This window comes from Mesoplodon densirostris, chromosome 13, assembly GCF_025265405.1.
Source record: "Mesoplodon densirostris isolate mMesDen1 chromosome 13, mMesDen1 primary haplotype, whole genome shotgun sequence".
Classification (NCBI taxonomy): domain Eukaryota; kingdom Metazoa; phylum Chordata; class Mammalia; order Artiodactyla; family Ziphiidae; genus Mesoplodon; species Mesoplodon densirostris.
In genome coordinates, this window is record NC_082673.1 from 92,021,662 (window position 1) to 92,041,798 (window position 20,137).

A 20,137-nucleotide genomic window follows, 5' to 3' on the forward strand; every position below is an offset into this window, starting at 1 on the left:
TGCATCTCACCCCCTGACAGAGCTGGTGCTTGTGAATACTGCCCTTCCCCAGGTCCAGCTGGATTGTGTTTTGCTCGGCTTTGGGTTTGGAAATTGGAGGCATGCTTTTCCACCCGTGGCGGGGGGGGGGGGGCGGGAATCAGCGGGATTTCCCGCGACTGTCCCCAGCGGCCATTCCTGCTCCCGCAGGGCCAAACGCACGACCAGGGCAGGAGTGTGGCCCTCGAGGCGGTCGGCCTGGCCACTCACTAGCTGTGTGACCTCGAGGAAGTGACCTGGCTTCTCCAGCTTCAGTCCCTGGTCCGTAGAAGGGAGATGTTGGGGGACATTCCTCGTGGGCTTGGAGTGAGCCTCTGCGGGAAGGCTCGGGAAGCGCTGCCCGCCGCGGGAAGGAGGCGGAAGCCCTCGGCGGCCCGCGCCACACCAGGCTTCGCCTCTCTGAGGAGCGGCCCTCGGCCCGTGCCCGAAGGCGGAGGGAGGACGCACGCCCTGGGGCCCGGGGCCGCTGGGCGCCGGGAGCTCCGCCTGGTTCTCAACGCCAGCATTTACAGCTCCCGAGAGACACAACCCCTGTCAGCCGTTCACACTTGGCGGGCAGGCGGCGCTCAAGGCTACGGGGGCGCGGGAGATGCCGTCCTGCTCTGCCCCCTGCCCGGTTCCCTGCCGGGTTCCATGCCGCCCGCGGCCGGCCGGAGGTCCGTACCACCGAGAGGCCAGCTGGTCTCTGCGCGCCTAGAGCGGCACCGGAAGCTCCCCGGGCGGGGCCTCGGGCCGATTTCCGGCTGCGGCGTGCGGGTGGCCGTGCGGGCTTTGTCAGCAGGCCAGCGGGGCGGGTGGCCAGCGGTCCGCGTGCGGGGCCCGCGCCGTCCTCTCGCCGCTGGGCGCCGGGTGAGTGGCGCGTTCCGGGCCGCGGGCGGGGGCGGCAGGGTCCTCCGGTCGGGCAGACGGGCGGGCTGAGCGCGGTCGGCCCCGCACGGGGCTCCCGGAGCCTGGGCCCCGGTGAGCCCGACTCCTGGCAGCCGTCACGGCCGCCCCCGCTGGGCTGCAGTCCGGCCCGGAGCCCGCAGCTTCTCTCCCTAAGGAACGTCGTGTGGGTGAATACCCGGTTCCACTTTCTTGGTTCCTTTCTCTGGCTCCAGGGGTCACACACCCAAGCCGTGGAGCCTCCAGCTTCAGCGTCTGTGTCGCAGTTCTCAAGCCCACAAGCCCTTCCGAGGTGGCCTGGCGGGGGGTGGGGGGCACAGCTGCGGCTAGTACTCCTGTTTTGCTCTAAGCCTGCCTCCTCTCCCAGGAGCCCAAGGGAGCTCTCCAAACGATGCTGGGGAAGTGGCCGGGGCCTCGAGCCTCTTTGTGCTGGAGGAGATGCAGAGCCGGCACCTCTGTCCTGGCGGCGGTAGAGGTGATGAACAGGATCCCCTCCAGCCCTGGTCCCAAAGGAGAACTCCCAGGTGGGGAGAGGTGATGGGTTGCGCTGTCCCAGCTCGTCCCTGAAGGCTCCCTTTCTAGAGTCGTATCTGAACCCGGTGGCCGTCTCTGCTGATGTCCTGGACGTCTTACCCACTCATGCAGTGGCTGCATGGTGGTCATGGGATCTTCAGGGCCTGAGTAGCATGCCTGTGGTTTGCCAGGAATGTTAGCTGGAGGCCAGTTTGAACTCAGGCAGTTTGTCTGTAGAGCTCATCACGCTGCAGTAGCCTCTCTGCAGCACATCCTTTCCCCGAGCTCCAGTCCCAGTGAATGACAGAAATGTCTTTTGCCCACCTAGGGTCTGTGAGATGCCAATCTAACCGAGTCTTCAGGCGATACCTTGCTCCTGTCCACAGAGGTGGGACTTTTTGTAGATGTAACATTGTAACGGTATCTTCATAATGGTGATATAACTGCAGCATCCCTCTTACGGAGAATACAGAGCGAAATGAGTGGGGAGGGGTCTCTGTACTTTCACAAGCCTCACTTGGTGGCTCCAGCCCTTCCTGGAGTGATGGTGATGGATTCCTGACTCTCCCGGAAGGGTCCTGGGGACGATGGGGCTTGCAAAGCTGAGCTGAGAAGGCCCAGACCACATTCACAAGCCGGTGATGGGAGGGGTGCTCAGGGAAGCAGCTGACCCAGAAACAGGGTGAGGCCTTGAACCAGTTCAGGGAGCTGTCAGGCATGTCCAGTGCTTGTGGAAGAGGACTGTTGAAAGGACACGGAACTTGTCGGGAAAGGAGAAGACCATTGGCATCGTTGGGCAGAGCCCTGGGAGCAAAACCCAAATGGCCACGGGGTGGGGTGGGAGGAGGAGACAGCCGCTAGCAGCTGGCTCAGCCTTAAACCAGTCACCTCCCTGAGCCTCGTGGATGGTTGTGAGGAAGGAGGGAACGCACACGCCAGGCACTCAGTCCCCAGCACGGCTGCAGTGGCAGAAGCTCAGGTTGATGGCAGTGGCGGCCGCGAGGCAGCACAGAGGTGCAGATGCTCCTGGAGCTCTAGTCCGTGTCTTCCTCGTGTGTCTTTTTCCTCTCCTTTTCCCATTATTCCCAAGGGTGGAGCTTTGCACACCTTCCTGCTTCCTTTCTTTAGGCTGTAATCAGCAGACAGCGACCTTGGCTAACCTGTAAGCCCAAGGCTGTAACGCCCGTTCACCAGTGCAGACGGCTTCTAGTGCCTGCGGCGGGCACTGCCCCTTCACCGTCCCTGAGCCCCTCTGGGCTGCTCACAGGCTCCACTCCCAGGCTAAGCTTCCACTTCATTCCCAGCACTGAGGCTTGCCCCATCTCTCAGCATCAACTGTGCATTTAGACAGTTTCATGTTATATTTTGTCCAGCAAATTCTATATGTTATAACAGAAGCCTGGGCCACGTTAGCCTCGGATGTTATGGAACAAGAAGTCTGCCGTATTTTTACTTCCTTTGTTCATTTCATTCAGGTTTCTTTAAATGAAAGAGTATCAATTTAATTTTGCTTGAATTCACGGAAGAAAAAGGAGCTAAGCAGAAACTGAAAGATTGCTGAATTTAAGATAAATGTTTATTCAAAGCAAGGTATATTTAATTTTTAAAACTTCCTCTAAAGTTAAAAAAAAGTTAGGAAAATCATGAAAAGGCATACATTTTTAAAGCTATATTTTTGTAAATATATGCAAGCCTGTTTTCAGATGGTATAACAGTCATTTTGAACAAAAAAATCAGAAAATATCACCTCCAAAACAAAAAACCAAGTCTTCCCCCCCTTTTTTTGAATTAAGAAAAATAACAAGATTTAAAATATAAGTTTTTTTTTTTTTTTTTTTGCGGTACGTGGGCCTCACTGTTGTGGCCTCTCCTGTTGCGGAGCACAGGCTCCGGATGCGCAGGCTCAGTGGCCATGGCTCACGGGCCCAGCCGCTCCGTGGCATGTGGGATCTTCCTGGACCAGGACACGAACCCGTGTCCCCTGCATCAGCAGGCGGACTCTCAACCACTGAGCCACCAGGGAAGCCCTAAGCTTACTTTTATAATACTATTCCAGCTGATCTAAGCAAAATATCCTGTAAAAGTGACATCATAGTTGGGAAGGGAAACAAATCTTCAACAGTGGGAAATGGGCAGTGGAGGAAGACAGGCCTGGCTCTGAACCTGAGCTCTGGCACTTAACAGTCTCGGGTAATTGACTTTCTCAGCCTCTGTGAAATAGAGTAAATAATAGAGGTAATAGCTGCCTCACAAGGTTTGGAGGTGTCCCTGAGACCATGCAGGCCAGTTCAGCAGTGCCTGGTTGGGGTTTGAGGGCCCCTCATCAGTAGCACCCCTCCTGCCCTCCCAAGTCTGCACCAGTGAGGCCCATGAAGAGCGAAAGGTCACCTCACTATTGGTCAAAGCCTAGGTTGGAGTGACATTGGACTTCTCAGGCGAGTGCTGGTTAGACACTGTCCTGCCTGCTGGACACCCTGTCAAAGAGGTTGGGTGCTGCATGCCTAGTTATTCTCTCAGACCTTTCATTTGGCTAACTCCTTCCACCTGTCTGGGGAAGAGAAGTGGGCGGAATACGTCAGGGAGCATCCTTCCTTGTGACCCCAGAGGCACAGGGATGGTTGCTCCCTCCCGCGCCCGATGTGTAGTAGGGCCTCTGAGTGCCTGTGATGGTGATGCTGCTCTGAACACCAGGTGCATCTGTGTGAATGAACTTGAAGAATGCCAGAAAGTGTTGCAGATGGATGGGTATAGTGTGATCCCATGTTTATATCTGAAAATCGTGTGTACCTAAGTAAATGTATCATTGTTTCTGTTTAATCGGAGGTCTGGATGAATGTGTATAAACTGAACAGCTAACAGTGGTTCTCTGTTGGATTGCTGGGGGTTATCATAGTCTATATTTTGTGTTTACCACTTGAAATGCTTTTACAATGTGTATCTTATGTTATTAATCGCTAAGAATTAACAAGATATAAAAGTAAAGTAAAACAGGATATGAGACTGAGGAGTGTGGTCCTGATTTCATAATACATTGGTGCAGAAAAGCACTAGAGGAAGAATGTCCATGTGTAATCTGAGTGGTGGGGTTAAGGGTAATTTTATTGTCATTTTTTAAGTTTTTCTTAAATAGCATAGTTTACCTTTATACCTTGAAAAAATAACTAGTTAAAGGTAATTTTTATAAGCAGAAAAGATTTTAAACCAAGTTAGTGGGCCTTTAACTCAGAAGAACATTCTCAGCGAACGTCACCAGGCGGTGGTCGTAAATGCTGCGTCACAGGGCACCCCAAGAGGGCTGCTGCTCCAGGAAGCCGTGTTGCAAATCTCACACGGAGAGAAATGCCTCGCATAGACTTGTGCTCAGCTTCTCATCCCCATTGTCAGCTCTTGGTGTGTGGGTTCCGTTCCTTTATCATCCCAGGGAACGTTGCATCTGAATAGTCACGTTGTCTAATAGCGGTATTTAAGCATGGGTTCACTTTGCTGTAACAGAGATTCAAAAATAGTGTTTCCAACAGGAAACTTGGTTTCTCATGTTCCATCTCACAGGCAGGTGGGCGGCTGTGCCCCTCCAGCGCCCTGGAGCCTACCATGCTGTTCCGTGCACGTCACCACAGGTGGGCGAGAGGGTGGGAGATGGGTGGCATGCGCCCATCCCTTCCGTTCCTGTCTCACAGCTGGAATCAGTCACAGGGTCACACCTCACTTCAGGGGACTTCAGGAAATGAAGTCATTCACTGCTGTGTGTCCACTAAAATTTCTGGAGGGGTTTCAATCACTCAGAGGAAGCAGGGACGCCGGGCAGTGTGTCTCGGCCACAGTTTACCCCATGGGCCGCCCTGGGTCCCACACCAGGTCATGCTCAGTTATGCTTCCCGCCCAGAGCCAGGATCTCTGTGTGGCCTTCTCCCGGCACCAGGGCCTCTTCACGTGGTCACAGTCTAAACTCAGACAAGTCCCGGCCTCCCCAAATGCTGTCTCCTCACCCACCACATAGATGCCCCCACTCAGGAAGGAGAAGAACCCCAAACCCACAGCAGTCGCTGGTCCACAGCGGCTGCGGTGCCCAGTGGAGTCTGCAAGGGCAGCCTGAACTGGTAGCCACTGAAGCGAAGGAGTCCCAGGACCCAGCGGAAATGAGCACCTCTGTCGACCAGAAGACAAGCACGGGACCAGTTATGGCAGCTCTGTCCCCAAGCCCGAGCTGCCAGCCCCTCGGTGTTGGTGGATAGGAGAGAGGAAGGCGCGCGGCGGTGTGTTCACGCAGTGGAGGCCACACACCGTGAGGTCTGTGCCACACAAGTGGCCTCCCCGGTGCGGCGCTCAGCAGCAGCAGACACGTGGTGGGGTCATGACAGTGCTCGGGAGTTAATTAGATACTGTGGAACGTCCTACAACCTTAGGGGTGTTCTAAAAAGCACTGAATTGTGCACTTTAAAATGGTGAATTTTATGGTGTGTGAATTCTATCTCCATAAAAAGTGGGTACATGTTGAATAAAAAGCAGACACAAAACATAACTGTATGATTCCATTTAATTGAAATTGAAAACGTGCAGAATCCACCTATAATAATAGAGATGGTTCCCCTTGGAGGGGGAGGCTCTGGGCTATGGAAGTGTTGGTGGTTAGGCAGGTGTACGCCAGGAGTTCATCGAGATGTGTGCACTTGATGCGAGCTGTCCCTCGTGAAGAAAAAAGAACAGCCTGTTGGGAAGAAGCCCTGCGGCCATAGAGCTCGTGTAACCTGGTTACACCACTTTCCTGCCCCCGGGCTGCTCCCCTCTGCTTGGCTGTGTCCTCAGGGGCACATCCCTGTCCTTGGCAGCCACGTTGGAAATGGGTTTTGGAGGGCATCGCTTTGTGGGGCTGCATAGCAACTGGTCTGCTTCCCACTGGTGCAGATTTGGGGTGAGGTGATCATGCAGTGTCACCTTGGACGGAGCTCCTGGGAACTGGGTGCAGCTGGGGGGCACTCTCGGGGATGCACCTGTGAGGAAGGAGGGATCGGGCAGTGGGTTTGAAACAGCCCCAGGCACATCCCAGTGGAGCTTTGGGGCTGGGTGGCCCTTCCTAGTTGCCCCAGGTGGAGACTGGGGTGCTCTGGGCTCCGTCGTGGGCTGGGCCCCAGCTGGGGTGTGGCAGGCAGGGTCCTGAGATGGCCCTGACTGTGCACCCCTCCTGGCTGCCAGGGAGGGCTCTGGCGGTCAGTTGACATAAGGTAGGGCTAGTCGGGGAGCCCTCAGAAAGCAGGGTTTCTGCAGCTGGTCACGGAAGAGAATCAGAGAGGGCGTCTGAGCTGCTCCTGCCTGGAAGGTGCGGGTGCTCCCGAGGGGCCACCAGCCGGTGATCGGGGACAGTTCCACAAGCGCAGGGGACCACATTCTGCCAACAACCTGAGCGTGTGGAAATACGTTTTCCCAGAGCCTCCAGAGAAGACCTCAGCCTGGCTGACACCTTGTGCGACCCTTCTCAGGGGCCCCAGTCATACCAGGCTGGGCTTCCGACCTACGGCCCTGTGAGGTGGGAGCTGGGTCCCTTTTCTGCTGGAAGTCTGAGGTAAACTGTTACACAGCAATGGATGGCTCTCAGTGGAGAGGGCGTGACTGCAACGGAGCTCCGGGTGCGAGAATTCCAGAGCTGGAGAAGGGAGCTGGGCACAGCGTCCCAGAGACCGTGGGAGGTTAAATAAGCACAGGCTTTTCCAAAGCAAACACACCCGTGTAGCAAGGCCCACGTGCAGGTTACCAGAACCCTGAGGCCTCCCTGCACCCCTGCCAACCATGATCTCCTCCCTAGAGACCATCATTGACTCGAGTCTCCCACCATGGTTGGTTTTGTCTGTTTCTGAACTTTGTATAAATAGGATCATACGATATGAACTCTGGCTCACCGTTACGTCTGTGAGGTTCACCTGTGCTTTTGTGCAGGGCAGGTCTTTTCATTGCTATGCGTTCCTCGCTTGTTGGAGGACTCCTCACTTTACCCTTTCTTCTGTTGATGGATAGTTTGGTGATATGAGCAGGGCTGTGGTGAACATTCCAACCCCAGACTTCTGCAGTGCAGGGCCGGGGGTGCACAAGTGGACTTCTTTACCTTGGATTCGATCAAGGACATTTAACCCCGTAAAGAGGGAGGGTGTGGTGTGGGCGCAAACACAGGTAGGTTGGTAAATGTGGGAGAAAGTGGGCATTCTCGTCTCATTGCTTCTATTTTCTCACTGAAGGAAGACGCAAGGTCATCGTCCCTGAGAGGAAGGACGGGGTGTTGGACATTTGAGAGGAGAGGAGAAACCAGGAGATGATCTTACAGGGGAGTTAGCCAAGTGTGGAAATTGCCGGCAGCTCTCGGGTCCGTTAGGCAAGTGGTTATAAATGTAGAGAGAACTGAGTCGGCAGGGGTGCAGACACCGATCAGGAAGCAAGCTGAATTTTACTCGAGTTGGGGTTTTCCCACACAAGTATGATGGAGGAGGGGAAGGGCAGGGGAGTTAGGATTAATATGCAAGGGAATGAGTGTAATATATCCCCCAAATGAATATAATCCCATCGACCATCTAAGCTGGGGAAGGAGGGACAGTGCAGAGGTGGTAAGAGCAACCCATCTGAGTTTCTTTGGAATTTGTCTTGATTTTGGAGTGGAGTCCAAGCCACACCCCTGCCCATCTGCCATCGGCCAGTCTGTCCCCTGGAGTTGGTGTTAGCGGTGGAGCCCGAAGAGGCCTTCACCAGCGGAGAGGCCGGCAGGGTGAGCCGAGCACGGTGCTGGGCCGGGAGTGTGGGCAGAGGGAACACTTTCCTCTCTCCCACTCCTTGGATATGCGTTTTGCTGCCCACCCGCCCGCTCCAGCAGATTCCCGTCTGTTAAGGAAGGGGAAAGATAACCGTACTCTCTTTGATTGCAGACTGACTGGTGACTAGAAGGTGACTCCGGAGCCTGAATTTCTGAGCATGGAAATCTGCAGAAGACAGTGTCCGAAGCCCTCACAGTGATGGAGCTCGCTGCCCCTGCGCCTGGCGGGGGCCCTGAACCCAGATTAGGGGAGCTGTTGGGAAACCTGGACGGGCAGAGCCTGCGGAGTTGCCCCTCCCAGGAGGGAGGTTTCAAGCAGGTGACAGTTACCCACTGGAAGATCCAAACAGGAGAGTCAGCGCAGGTGGCCAGTAAGTCAGGAGGAAGCCCCGTCCTGAGCTCAAACCTCCTCCTGCTTCAGAGAGAGCTGATCGAAGGGGAGGCCCACCAGCGCGAGGCTTGCGGAAGCTTCGCATTCAACTCGGACCTGGTCAGACATCAGGTTTCTCAGGCTGGGGAGAAATCTCACAGACGTGATGAGTGTGGGAGGGGCTTTGGCCAGAGCTCCCACCTCGTGGAGCATCCACGCGCTCACAGCGGAGACAGACTCTACGTGTGTAACGCGTGTGGCAAAGACTTCCTTCTCTACGCGGACCTTGTGGAGCATCAGAAAGTGCACGCGGGAGAAAGGCCCTTCAAGTGCGCTCAGTGTGGGAAGGCGTTCTGTCACAGCTCAGACCTGATCCGCCACCAGCGCGTCCACACCCGGGAGCGACCTTTCGAGTGCAAGGAATGCGGGAAAGGCTTCAGTCAGAGCTCGCTGCTCATCCGGCACCAGAGGATCCACACGGGGGAGAGGCCCTACGAGTGCAACGAGTGCGGCAAGGCCTTCATCCGGAGCTCCAGCCTCATCCGGCATTACCAGGTCCACACGGAGGTAAGGCAGTACGAGTGTGAGGAGTGCGGCAAGGCCTTCCGCCACCGCTCGGACCTCATCGAGCACCAGAGGATCCACACCGGGGAGAGGCCCTACGAGTGCAGCGAGTGCGGCAAGGCCTTCATCCGGAGCTCGAAGCTCATCCAGCACCAGAGGATCCACACCGGGGAGAGGCCCTACGTGTGCAACGAGTGCGGGAAGCGTTTCAGCCAGACGTCGAACTTCACTCAGCACCAGAGGATCCACACTGGAGAGAAACTCTATGAATGTAACGAGTGCGGGAAAGCGTTCTTTCTGAGTTCATACCTTATTCGACACCAGAAGATCCACACTGGAGAGAGGGTGTATGAGTGTAAGGAATGTGGGAAAGCTTTTCTCCAGAAAGCCCATCTCACTGAGCATCAGAAGATCCACACTGGGGACAGGCCCTTTGCGTGTAAGGACTGTGGGAAAGCCTTCATTCAGAGCTCCAAGCTCCTCCTGCACCAGGTCATTCACACTGGAGAGAAGCCCTATGTATGTAGTTACTGTGGGAAAGGCTTTATTCAGAGGTCAAACTTCCTTCAGCACCAGAAAATTCATGCTGAAGACAAACTCTACGAATGTAGTCAGTATGGAACAGAGTTCACCTCACCTGCAGACTTCAAAGGCAGTCAAGAGATTCACCAAGAGGGGCTTCCCTTGAGTCAGACCCCCATACATTTGGGTGAGAAGTATGTAGGTCAGGGGGAACACACAGACTTGTAACTATTCTCCAACTCACTGAGTGATACTCGAAGTGACTGGTATGAGCCCTAAGTCATGCGGCTTTGGATGTGCCACCATTTCCCAGAGTCACCGGCAGGGCTGCCTCTGGAGTGGGCTGCCACCTCCCACTTGGCTGCCCAGCCGGCCCGCTGTCTTCCTCCTCCACTGGGAGCACGTGCCCGCAGGAGAGCCACGTGACTGGACAGCTGACTTGGAGCTGGACCAGCTTGGGGGGAGGAGCTCGGCCTCGGGAGAAGGTTCTTCTGTCTCACTGTACAATTACAATTCACCCCAGAGTTAAATCCCTTCTAAAGTAGAATTACGTATCTAATCGTATCACTTTAAAAGAGTATTCCTTAGAATATTTTGATCTATCAGAAAGGCAAGTTGGAGAAACATCCTTTCTTATCTAAAACCACAAGTTGGTTCCCTGTCGTCCTTAGGATAAGTTCCAATCTCCCCATCCTGCATCCAAAGGCCTTTTGCTTCCTGGGGCCTCTTCTCCCGCCGGGTAACTCCCTGCCGCACTGTTGGCACTGCGGCAGCACTAACCGCTGGACGTCCCCACTTGCCCAGGCCGCTCCTGCCTCCTTGCCTCTGTCCTGGTTGGAATGCCCCCTCTCCTCACCCGGCTGACTCTCGGCTCAGCCCGCTACCCCTCTGCTTCCGTTCCTCGGTGGTCCTTCACCTCTGTTACTGCGCTTACTCTGACATGCCAAAATCGTGTTTCAGATCCTCTCTCTTTCCTTGTTACAGTGTTAATTCGTGGAGCACAGTGAGCATATCTGATTGATTTATGTGTCCCTGGCGTCTAGAGCAAGGCAGTAAAAAGCACACCCCAGTCCTTGTGTACTTGGTTTGTCCTCTCTATACTGCTGTTTATTTTTTATTTATTTTTTTTTTCTTTTTGCGGTATGCGGGCCTCTCACTGTTGTGGCCTCTCCCGTTGCGGAGCACAGGCTCCGGACGCGCAGGCCCAGCGGCCATGGCTCACGGGTCCAGCCGCTCCGCGGCATATGGGATCCTCCCAGACCGGGGCACGAACCCGTATCCCCTGCATCGGCAGGCGGACTCTCAACCACTGCGCCACCAGGGAGGCCCTATACTGCTGTTTAAAATATGTTTTTGGATGCTCTTTTTATTGCTGTTTTGTGTAATCTGCTGGTCTGTCGGAAATACCTCCTCTCGGCCCTGCTGGTGTCTTCGGCTCATACTGCGTTCAGCACTTGCAGGCAGTAGCCAGAGTAAGATGGCGCCCCTTGTGTTTTTGCCTTCACAGCTTGTCCATGACTGTCCACTTGCTCTGGGGGAGGCTTGTCCTCAGTCAGTCGTCTGTGTATCTTTCTAATTCATTCAAAGGGCACACAGTCCTGGTGCGCTACATGACTTTTCCTGTCTCGGCCATTCCATGATTGAGCCCAACTTCTTCCCCTTTCCCTGCTCTCTGGCTCATTTTGTCATTGACTTGAAAATGTAATTATCTAAAAGGACCAATGCTAAATACTGGGAAACCGAGATGAATGAGACGCCATCTGTCCTGAAGTCGTCCAGAGTCTGATAGGGGAGGCAGGAAGGTCACGGTACGCTGAGTTAAACTTTTGAAAGAGAAGTGTGTTCCCAGTTGGGCAGGAGCATAGGTAAGGCGTGACTAATTTGGCATGGGGCAACTGGGACGGCTTCATAGAGGAGGTGACAGCAAACTGGTCTACAGAGAGAAGTAGACATTTGTCAGCTAGAGCAGAGGATGATCTGGGAGGGAATCTGGAGAAGCGGGAGGACTGGTGGACCCCTCTCTGGGTAGGGCTGTTCAAAAGCAGGCCAGTTTTATTGCACAGTAGAACTGTTAGTCGTTCCCTCTGAATTTCTTTTATCTGAACATTAACAAAACAACCAGTTTTGAAATGCTGTGATAATGGATTGCCCAGGAGGGCATATCTTGAGTTCTTAAACTCCAGCAACCCTAGAAGCCTTGAGGGGGTAAATAATTCAAAAAGAGCATATACAGTACTCCATCTTTTGGAAAACTCACCATTACTGGAGATGTTTCAAATGGTATATAGAAGCATATATTACCAGACCATTTTAACCAACTTTGGTTGAGGTCCAGTTGCCCTACAGTAAAACACCTATTTTAAGTGTACAGAATTTTGACAAATCCATACGCCTGTGTAACCATCATCATGATCAAGAATAACATTTCTGTCACCCCAAAATGTTCCCTTTTGTCCTTTCCCAGTTAATGCCACCTCAGGCCCAAGTAACCACTTTCTGTTAGTGTGGATTCATTATGCCTGTTCCAGGACTTCATATAAATGGATTCATATGGCATGTAATCCTGTGTAATCCAAACTTCTCTCACTTTGGCATGTTTTAAAGACTCAGCTGAGTAGTTCTGTGTTTCCATAGCTCTTTTTCTTTGTGAGTAGTGTTCCACTGTATGGGTAAGCATCATTTCTTATTCATTCATCTGTTGATGGAAATTTGGGTTTCCAGCTTTGGCTGTTATGAATAAAACTGCTATGAGCATTTCCGTAAAAGTATCTATTTGGACGTGCCTCTTTATTTCACTTGGGTAAATGCCTAGGAATTTAATTGCTGGATTATAAAATTCGTGAATTTTAACTTCATGAGAAATTGCCAAAAAGTTCTTCATCGTGATTGTAGACTTTTACACTCCTGCACTGGCAGGGTTCCACTGGTCCACATCCTTACCAACGTGGTATTGTCACGGTTCCAAACCCTAATCCGCTCCAGTGGCACATAGCGATGCCTCTTCATGCTTCTAATTTATATTTGCCTGCTGAATGATGATGCTGAGCATCTGTATCATTTTTTGTGATGTGTCTGTTCACATCTTTTGCCCATTTTAAAATTGGGTGGTTTGTCTTATTTACTTATGAGAGTCTTTTTTTTTTTTTTTTTTTTGCGGTACGCGGTCCTCCCACTGTTGTGGCCTCTCCCGTTTTGGGGCACAGGCTCCGGATGCGCAGGCCCAGCGGCCATGGCTCACGGGCCCAGCCGCTCCGCGGCATGTGGGATCTTCCCGGACCGGGGCACGAACCCGTGTCCCCTGCATCGGCAGGCGGACTCTCAACCACTGCGCCACCAGGGAAGCCCGAGAGTCTTTTTTATATTCTAGGTCAAAGTCTCTTCCCAAACATGTATTTATTTGTTTATTTATGGCCGCACCACACGGCTTGTGGGATCTTAGTTCCCCGACCAGGGATTGAACCCGGGCCCTCGGCAGTGAAAGTGCTGAGTCCTAACCACTGGACCACCAGGGAATTCCCCCAAACATATATTTATTATGAATACTTCCTTTTAGTCTTGGGCTTACCTATTTTTTTTGAGTTAAGAGACTTTAAAATGATTTGGAGTGATTTATAGCATATAAAGTGGTATTTAGTCTTTTGTGGAGAAAGTTGCTAGTCACCTGTAAGAAAAACAAGCATTGTGGGCATTCCTAAGACAAATGAAATAAAGTCTCATCACTTTTGGCTATAACCAGGCTTCTCACCAATAACTGTATTAATTTTTCCAGTATTCGGAAATACCCTAAAAGATAAAAGAGAACGTCTGCTTCTAAATCACATCCAAGGGCTTCCCTGGTGGCGCAGTGGTTGGGAGTCCGCCTGCCGATGTAGGGGACACGGGTTCGTGCCCTGGTCCAGGAAGATCCCACATGCCGCAGAGCGGCTGGGCCCATGAGCCATGGCCGCTGAGCCTGTGCGTCTGGAGCCTGTGCTCCACAATGGGAGAGGCCACAGCAGTGAGAGGCCTGCGTGTCGCAAAAAAATAAATAAATCACATCCAATGTGAACTTGCATAAATGCAAAGCATAAATAGAGTTCTTATAACTCCACAGGCACCTGACAGTTTTAACTACCCTTTGTGCTCACTTCATATTATGTAAAGAATAATGGAAACATGGGAAACACTTCAAATATAAACATTTTACAAATCCTTACTATGTGGTTGTCTTATTCTTGTAATACTCCACTCTGGTGGCCTTTGTTTTTGCTTGTAAAATTAAGTTTAAGTAGCACATTAACCTTTCCCCTCAAATATGCCTTTTGATGTTCATTATTACACCAAAAAGAAAAAAGAAAGAAATTAACAACCAAAAAACAGATGAAGATGCTGCAAGGGAAGAGATAAATGAGTTACAATTCCTTAGGTGTAAAAATATGTTGTTTCAGATTCAGAATAATTTAATAACTTTGTTATTTCATATGTCTGGAAATGGGACAGATAACATGTCCTGATCCTGTCACGAGGTAGAGTTCCAGCCAGCATTCAGTACAACGTTCCAAGATAAGGTTAAAGTGACATTCCTGTTTCCCTTGAGACCATTTCCATCGTCAAAGAAAAAATATTTTTTTCCGTATCTTTCAAAAATGTGACGTCTTCTACGTTTTTCAGCATGATGCGCGAGACTTGCTCCGGTCTTTGAAGGTGGCGGTGACGAAGCAGCCGAAGGCCGACAGCGAGTTCCTGGCTTACCTTTTAATTTTCTTAATGATGTCTTTTGAAGATCAGATTAAAGGTTTTTTTGATTAAGTATAATTTACCAAAAATTTTTATATTTTACACTTTTTGATTTCTGTCTTGGTTTTTTAAAAGGCTTTTCCAATTGTCATTGCCAGTGTGTAGAAGTACATTTCATTTTTGTTAATTGACCTTGTATCCAGCAACCTAGATGAATTCACTTATTGGTTCCAGTAGCTTTTTTCTAGATTCTTCAGCATTTTCTATGTAGACAGTCAAAGAATTTTACTTCTGCCTTTCTAGTTTGTATAGACTTTGCTCCTTTTTCTTGCTTTATTGCTGGGCGTCTTATACAATTTTCATTAGAAGTGAGAGGACGTCTTGTCTTGTTTTGATGTCATGGTAGCATTGCTCTCAAAGAGTTGTGAATTAGTCTCCCCACATCTGTTTTCTTAAGTTGTTTGTGTAACGACATTATTTCTTCCTTAGACCTTTGATCATTTCACCAGTGAAACCCTGGGGAGTTCTTTGTGGGAAAATTACAACTTCAATTTCTGTAATAGATATAGCACTACTCAGATTTTTCTATTTCTTCTTGTGCCAATTTGGTAACTTGTATCTTTCAAGGAATTACTTATTTCATCTAATATAACTGAGGCGTTGGCATAAGATGGTTGAAACATTTCATTGCTTTTGTGCATTGTATTTTACATTCTATCTTAATGAGTTATATTTAAAATGATATCTCCTCTTTTCTTCCTGGTATTGGTGATGTGTGTCTTCCTTCTGCTTTTCTGATCAGTCTAGCTACAGATTTACCAAGGTTATTAGCCCTTTCAAAGAAGCAGCTTTCGTTTTCCTTGGTTTTCTCTATCGTTTGTTTTCTATTTCACTGAAATAGAACCATTTTACTTCTTTCCTTCTACTTTGAGCTAGATTCCCTTCCCTTTTCTAGTTTATTAAAGTGGAAGCTTAGGTTATTAGTTTTAGACCTTACTTCTTTTCTGATGTAAACATTTAAAGCCAGTAATTTTCCTCTAAACACTGCTTTAGCTGCATTCCACAGACTGACGTACTGTGTTTTCATTATTACTCCTGCGGCCCCGGAGTGTGGGCCGGTTCGGGCCGGGCCGGGCGGGCCCCGTGGCCCTCCACCACCGAGACGAACTCCTAGAGGGGCAGAAGCGCAGCTTCCGGCGGCGGGAGAAGCACTTCCGCTGGGAAGTCTCGCTCGCCCGCTGCGGCCCTTCCCGATCCCGTGCTCGCGGAGGTCCGGTTAGGCTTACCTGCAGGGGCCCGCCTGCCGGTCAGCGTGCGCGCGCCCGCCCGCGTCAGGCCCCTCCCGGCGCGTCCTCCGCCTCGGGCCCGTTTCCTCTTCCGGCTGCGTCGTCCCCTGGCGGCCCCGTCCGTGGTCGTGGGTTGGCCTCCACGTTTGCGAGTCCAGCCTGGACCACTCCGGTGGCAGACAGACACTGTGCCCAGCTGCCGGCTTAGTATCAAAAACACCCCGCTCGGGGCTTCTCCGCAGGTGGGAGCCGCGTCCTCCTGCCCCAGACCATCACGCAGAGTGTCTGGCGTTCTAGCTCCTTGGTGGCCTTGAGTCTTTCCCGCCTGTCTCCGTTCCCACCCTCCACGTCTACGTCCCGGCCCCTTTCATCTCTCCCCTCGACCGCTTCAGTGGTCGGTGGTCGTCTCCCTGTCTCCCCGACCCGGTCTTGTCCTGCCGCCTTCTGATTGGCTCACCGCAGTGGGGGGGTCTTTCTGAAGTGTACGGATCACAGAGGTGTGGTATTAAACCGTCCCTGCCTTTCATGTATAGCCATGGCCCAGGATGCCTTGGGTACTCCAGCCCTTGCCCGCTTCTCTGGCCGTATTGAAACGGTATACAAGCCCCTGTGTCCTTGTCTTTTGAAGTAAAAGGCTGGCTCAAGAGTTAATGATTGGGAAATGTGAAGACGTAGAAACAAAGGATAGCTGTTGGGCTGGGGCGCTGGTAACAATTTAGACTATAAATCTGCCACATAGCAGAATCACCGAACTCCCAGTTCCCTGAAAGATAGTGATAAAGGCCTGACACGCATTCCTAAGTTGTATTTACAGGAAGCCAACCCACCAGATGAAAACTGCTGATTGCAAGAACATAGACCCTAGACTGCTTGAAACCAGAAGGTTGATGATGCTTGAAACTTCACCTTGATGCCAACCAATCCAAGAATTATGCACGAGCTGATCACACACCCTGCAGCCCCCTCTCTCACACTGCTTTTAAGACCCCTTCCCTGAGAGCCATCAGAGAGTTCAGGTCTTTTGAGCATGAGCTGCCCATTCTCATTGCTTGGTGCCTGCAATAAATGTACTTTTCTTCCCCACAACCCAGTGTCAGTAGATAGGCTTTACTGTGCACAGGCGAACAGACCCAAGTCTGGTTCGGTAGCAATATCTCATACACTTCTCCCCCTTACTGTCTGCTTTCCAGCCGGCCAACTCCAGCCCATTTATTGTCCATAGTGGATGCCCAGTGCAGGGAACTCTTCTTATTTATCGCTGTGATCATTATTAGTGGGTGGAGGAGCTCAGGCTCTCATGCTAAGCACTGCCCATGACACCTGTGCCCAGTGCACCTGTTCATGTGTTTATAGGCCATGTATATCTTTTTTTTTTTTTTTTTTGCGGTACGCGGGCCTCTCATTGTTGTGGCCTCTCCCCGTTGCGGAGCACAGGCTCCGGATGCACAGGCTCAGCGGCCATGGCTCACGGGCCTAGCCGCTCTGCGGCATGTGGGATCTTCCCGGACTGGGGCACGAACCTGCATCCCCCGCATCGGCAGGCGGACTCTCAACCACTGCGCCACCAGGGAAGCCCTCCTTAACTGTCTTTTGATAAGCAGAAACTTTTAATTTTGATAAAGTCCAATTTATGAATTTAAAATTTTTAAGGTGAGTGCTTTTGGGGTCCCACCAATGAAATCTCTGCCTACCCCAAGGTTATGAAAATATTCTTCAATTTTTTTCTTCTAGAAGCTTTATAGTTTCAGCGTTCACATTTAGTCCCAAGATCGACCTTGAATTAGTTTTGGGTATGGTGTTAGGTAGGGTGTATTAAGGTTAATTTTTCCCCTTATTGTTCTGGCACCATTAATTGAAAAAAAATAACAACTTTTACCCTTTGAATTACATTGATGCCCTTGTCATAAAACAGTTAACTGTATGTGTGGGTCTGTTTCTGCAGTCTCTGCTGTTCCATTGATCTATATATCTATGCTTGTGCCAGTACTACACTGCCTTAATTACTGTAGTTAGTCTTAGAATCAAGGAGTGTAAGTCTTCCAACTTTGTTCTTCAAGGTGGGTTATTTGAGGTCATTTGCTTTTCCATATAAATTTTATTATCACTCTGTCTGTTTCTACAAGCAAAACCCCAAAACAACTGCTGTGATTTTGCTTGGAGTGGTGTTGAATTTCTAGATCAGTTTAGGGAGAATTGAAAACTTAATACCCATAAACAGGGGATATCACTCAATTTCTTTCCAACTTAGTTTGCTCAGCATTGTTTTATAATTCTGAGAGTAGAAGATTGTACATCCTTCATTAAATATATTCCTAGGTCGGATGTGTGGTTTTTTCCCACACCACCAAGCAGCTAACTGAATTATGACCGTCTCTACCTGGAGGTAATATCAGATCCCACAAGTTAAGGGCTCCGTCCGACAAGACTGCCCCTCTCCCCACACTTCAGACACCAATCTCAAGTCCAGGTTGCCACCAGTGATTCTGACTGACTGGCTATAGATCTGCAGGTTCCCACAGCCTCTGCCTTGGGTTTGATTGGTTTGCTAGAGCAGTTCACAGAACTCAGAGAAACATTTTACTTACTGGATCACTGGTTCGTGATAAAAGGATAAGGCTCAGGAAGAGCAGGGGGAAGTTGCATAGGAAAAGTATGGGGAAAGGGCCCAGAGCTTCCAAGGTCTCTCTAAATACTGCACTCTTCTCAAATCTCCACGTATTCACCAACCTGGAAGCTCTCTGAATGTTTCCAGCCCTGGAGTCCCTCACTCCCAGGAATGGAGAACAAACCAACCTTGTGTTCTGGGCATAAACTTGGTCAGGACACAGAGCTCTTTCAGTAAAGTGCTGTACTGGGCTTCCTAATGTTTTGTTAAGCATTTCTGTGTCTGCTTATGAGAGATACTGGTCTGTAAGCTTCTTGTCTTATGATGTCTTTATCAGGTTTTTGTGTCGAGGCTTTGCTGGCTTCACGACACAGGCTGGAAAGGGTTGGCTCTTTGTCATTCTCCTACAGGCTTCTGAGATTGGTATAGGATTCTTTAAGGATTTGGTAGAGTTGACCAGTGAATCAGCTGGGTCTGGTGTTTTCTCTGTGACAGGGTTTTTTTCTGTTTTTTGTAAGTTTCATAACTTTGTGTTTATAAGGGAATTTGTCCATTTCATCTCAGTTGCAGAACTTGCTGGCATAGAGTTGGTCATAGTGGAAGTAATGGTACTTTTCACATCTGTAGGATCTATAGTGTGACCTTGTTCTTTCATCCCTGATGTGGGGAACTAGGCATCTTCGTCCAGCTGGCCCCTTTCCCTGGGCATCTTGGGAACTGTCCTCTTCTGCATCTCGGGGCTCTGCACTTCACCCAGGAAAGACACAGGCACTCACTGTGGCCAGAGACTCTGGGATCCTGAGGAGGGTGGTTCTGGACAAACCTGGGGGCAGAAGTAGGATCTGAGCAGACCACGTCTGCACAGTTTAGGGGAGCTTGCTGCTTATTCCCAAAACTTGGTGAAGAATAATGAAGCTCTGGTGGAAGAATTTGATTCAGGGGAAAGTGCCCGAGGACGTTCATGTGTGCACTGCTGCGGGCATGGGCCATCCTGGTCCTGTCTCCTGGGGAAGCACACAGGGTGGGGTTTAGCCCCCAACTGTCCAATCACTTGTCTGCGGCTAAGCTGCTGGTTTTCAGCCATAAATGATGGTCTCGCCACCATTTGGTGACAGCCTGTGGCTTGCTCTCTGGAATGTCAGGGTCCAAGTGTATGGGGGTGGGGGACCCAGGGCACCCAGTGGTTTCCTTACAGTGATGCTGGCCCCCACCTGACCCCCAAATTCCCCTTCCATTATGGAGCGTGCCTGGGCTTGTGTCACTGGTTTTTCCTGAATCCCCCTTGGTGCACTGAGAAGGTTCAGGGCTCTTGGGGTCCGGTGGGGGCTTCTGGGCTGCATCTCTCACTCACTTTCTTTGTCTCACAGATCAGCCCTCAGCACGTGCCTTTTCCCGGAGGGGCCCACACGTCTCCCCAAAGGCCTCTGCTGTTCCCACAGATGTGTGCCAGGTGAGCACCACCTCCCTGTGCCCTGCAGGCTGACCAGGACCCCAGCCCCCAGCCCATCCATGGGAGTGGTCCACCATGGTGGCTTCAGAGGTCTGTGATTGCCTGCCTGCCTGCCAGCTCTGTCTTATGGAGTGGGGGGAAATGTGATTCATTTACATTAAGACCATAGTGGATGTTATAGAAAACATGAAAATACACTTGCTTCTCTAGGTGCTTAGTCTGCTAAGGCTGCTGTAACTCAGCACACATGCATTTATTGGTTGATTTCTCACAGGCTGGAGGCTGGAAGTTCCAGATCAGGGTGCTGGCATGGTTGGTTCTGGTGAGGGCCCACTTCCTGGCTTGTAGAAGGAGAGAGAGAGGAAGAGGATGCAAGAGTGCTCTGGTGTCTCTTCTT

The 20,137-nt window shown here is 51.0% G+C and overlaps 1 protein-coding gene across 2 annotated transcripts; it reads left to right on the forward strand.

Annotated features, from left to right (window-relative positions):
- The first annotated feature begins 767 nt into the window (after positions 1-767).
- Positions 768-12,430, forward strand: ZNF623 (zinc finger protein 623). 2 transcript variants are annotated; one of them, XR_009534109.1, is made up of 2 exons: positions 768-888; positions 1,292-3,238. XR_009534109.1 is itself a non-coding variant. In XM_060116413.1 (2 exons), exon 2 carries the CDS (start codon positions 8,427-8,429, stop codon positions 9,909-9,911), a length of 1,485 nt encoding a protein of 494 aa, XP_059972396.1. In that variant the 5' UTR covers positions 768-888; positions 8,340-8,426; the 3' UTR covers positions 9,912-12,430. The 2 variants fall into 2 exon arrangements, 1 of the variants encoding a protein (XP_059972396.1); XM_060116413.1 differs by lacking the exon at positions 1,292-3,238 and adding an exon at positions 8,340-12,430.
- The last annotated feature ends 7,707 nt before the right edge of the window (positions 12,431-20,137 follow it).

Coding starts and splice junctions, on each gene's coding strand:
- ZNF623 (XM_060116413.1), top strand. CDS start 8,427: ATGGAGCTCGCTGCCCCTGCGCCTGGCGGGGGCCCTGAACCCAGATTA.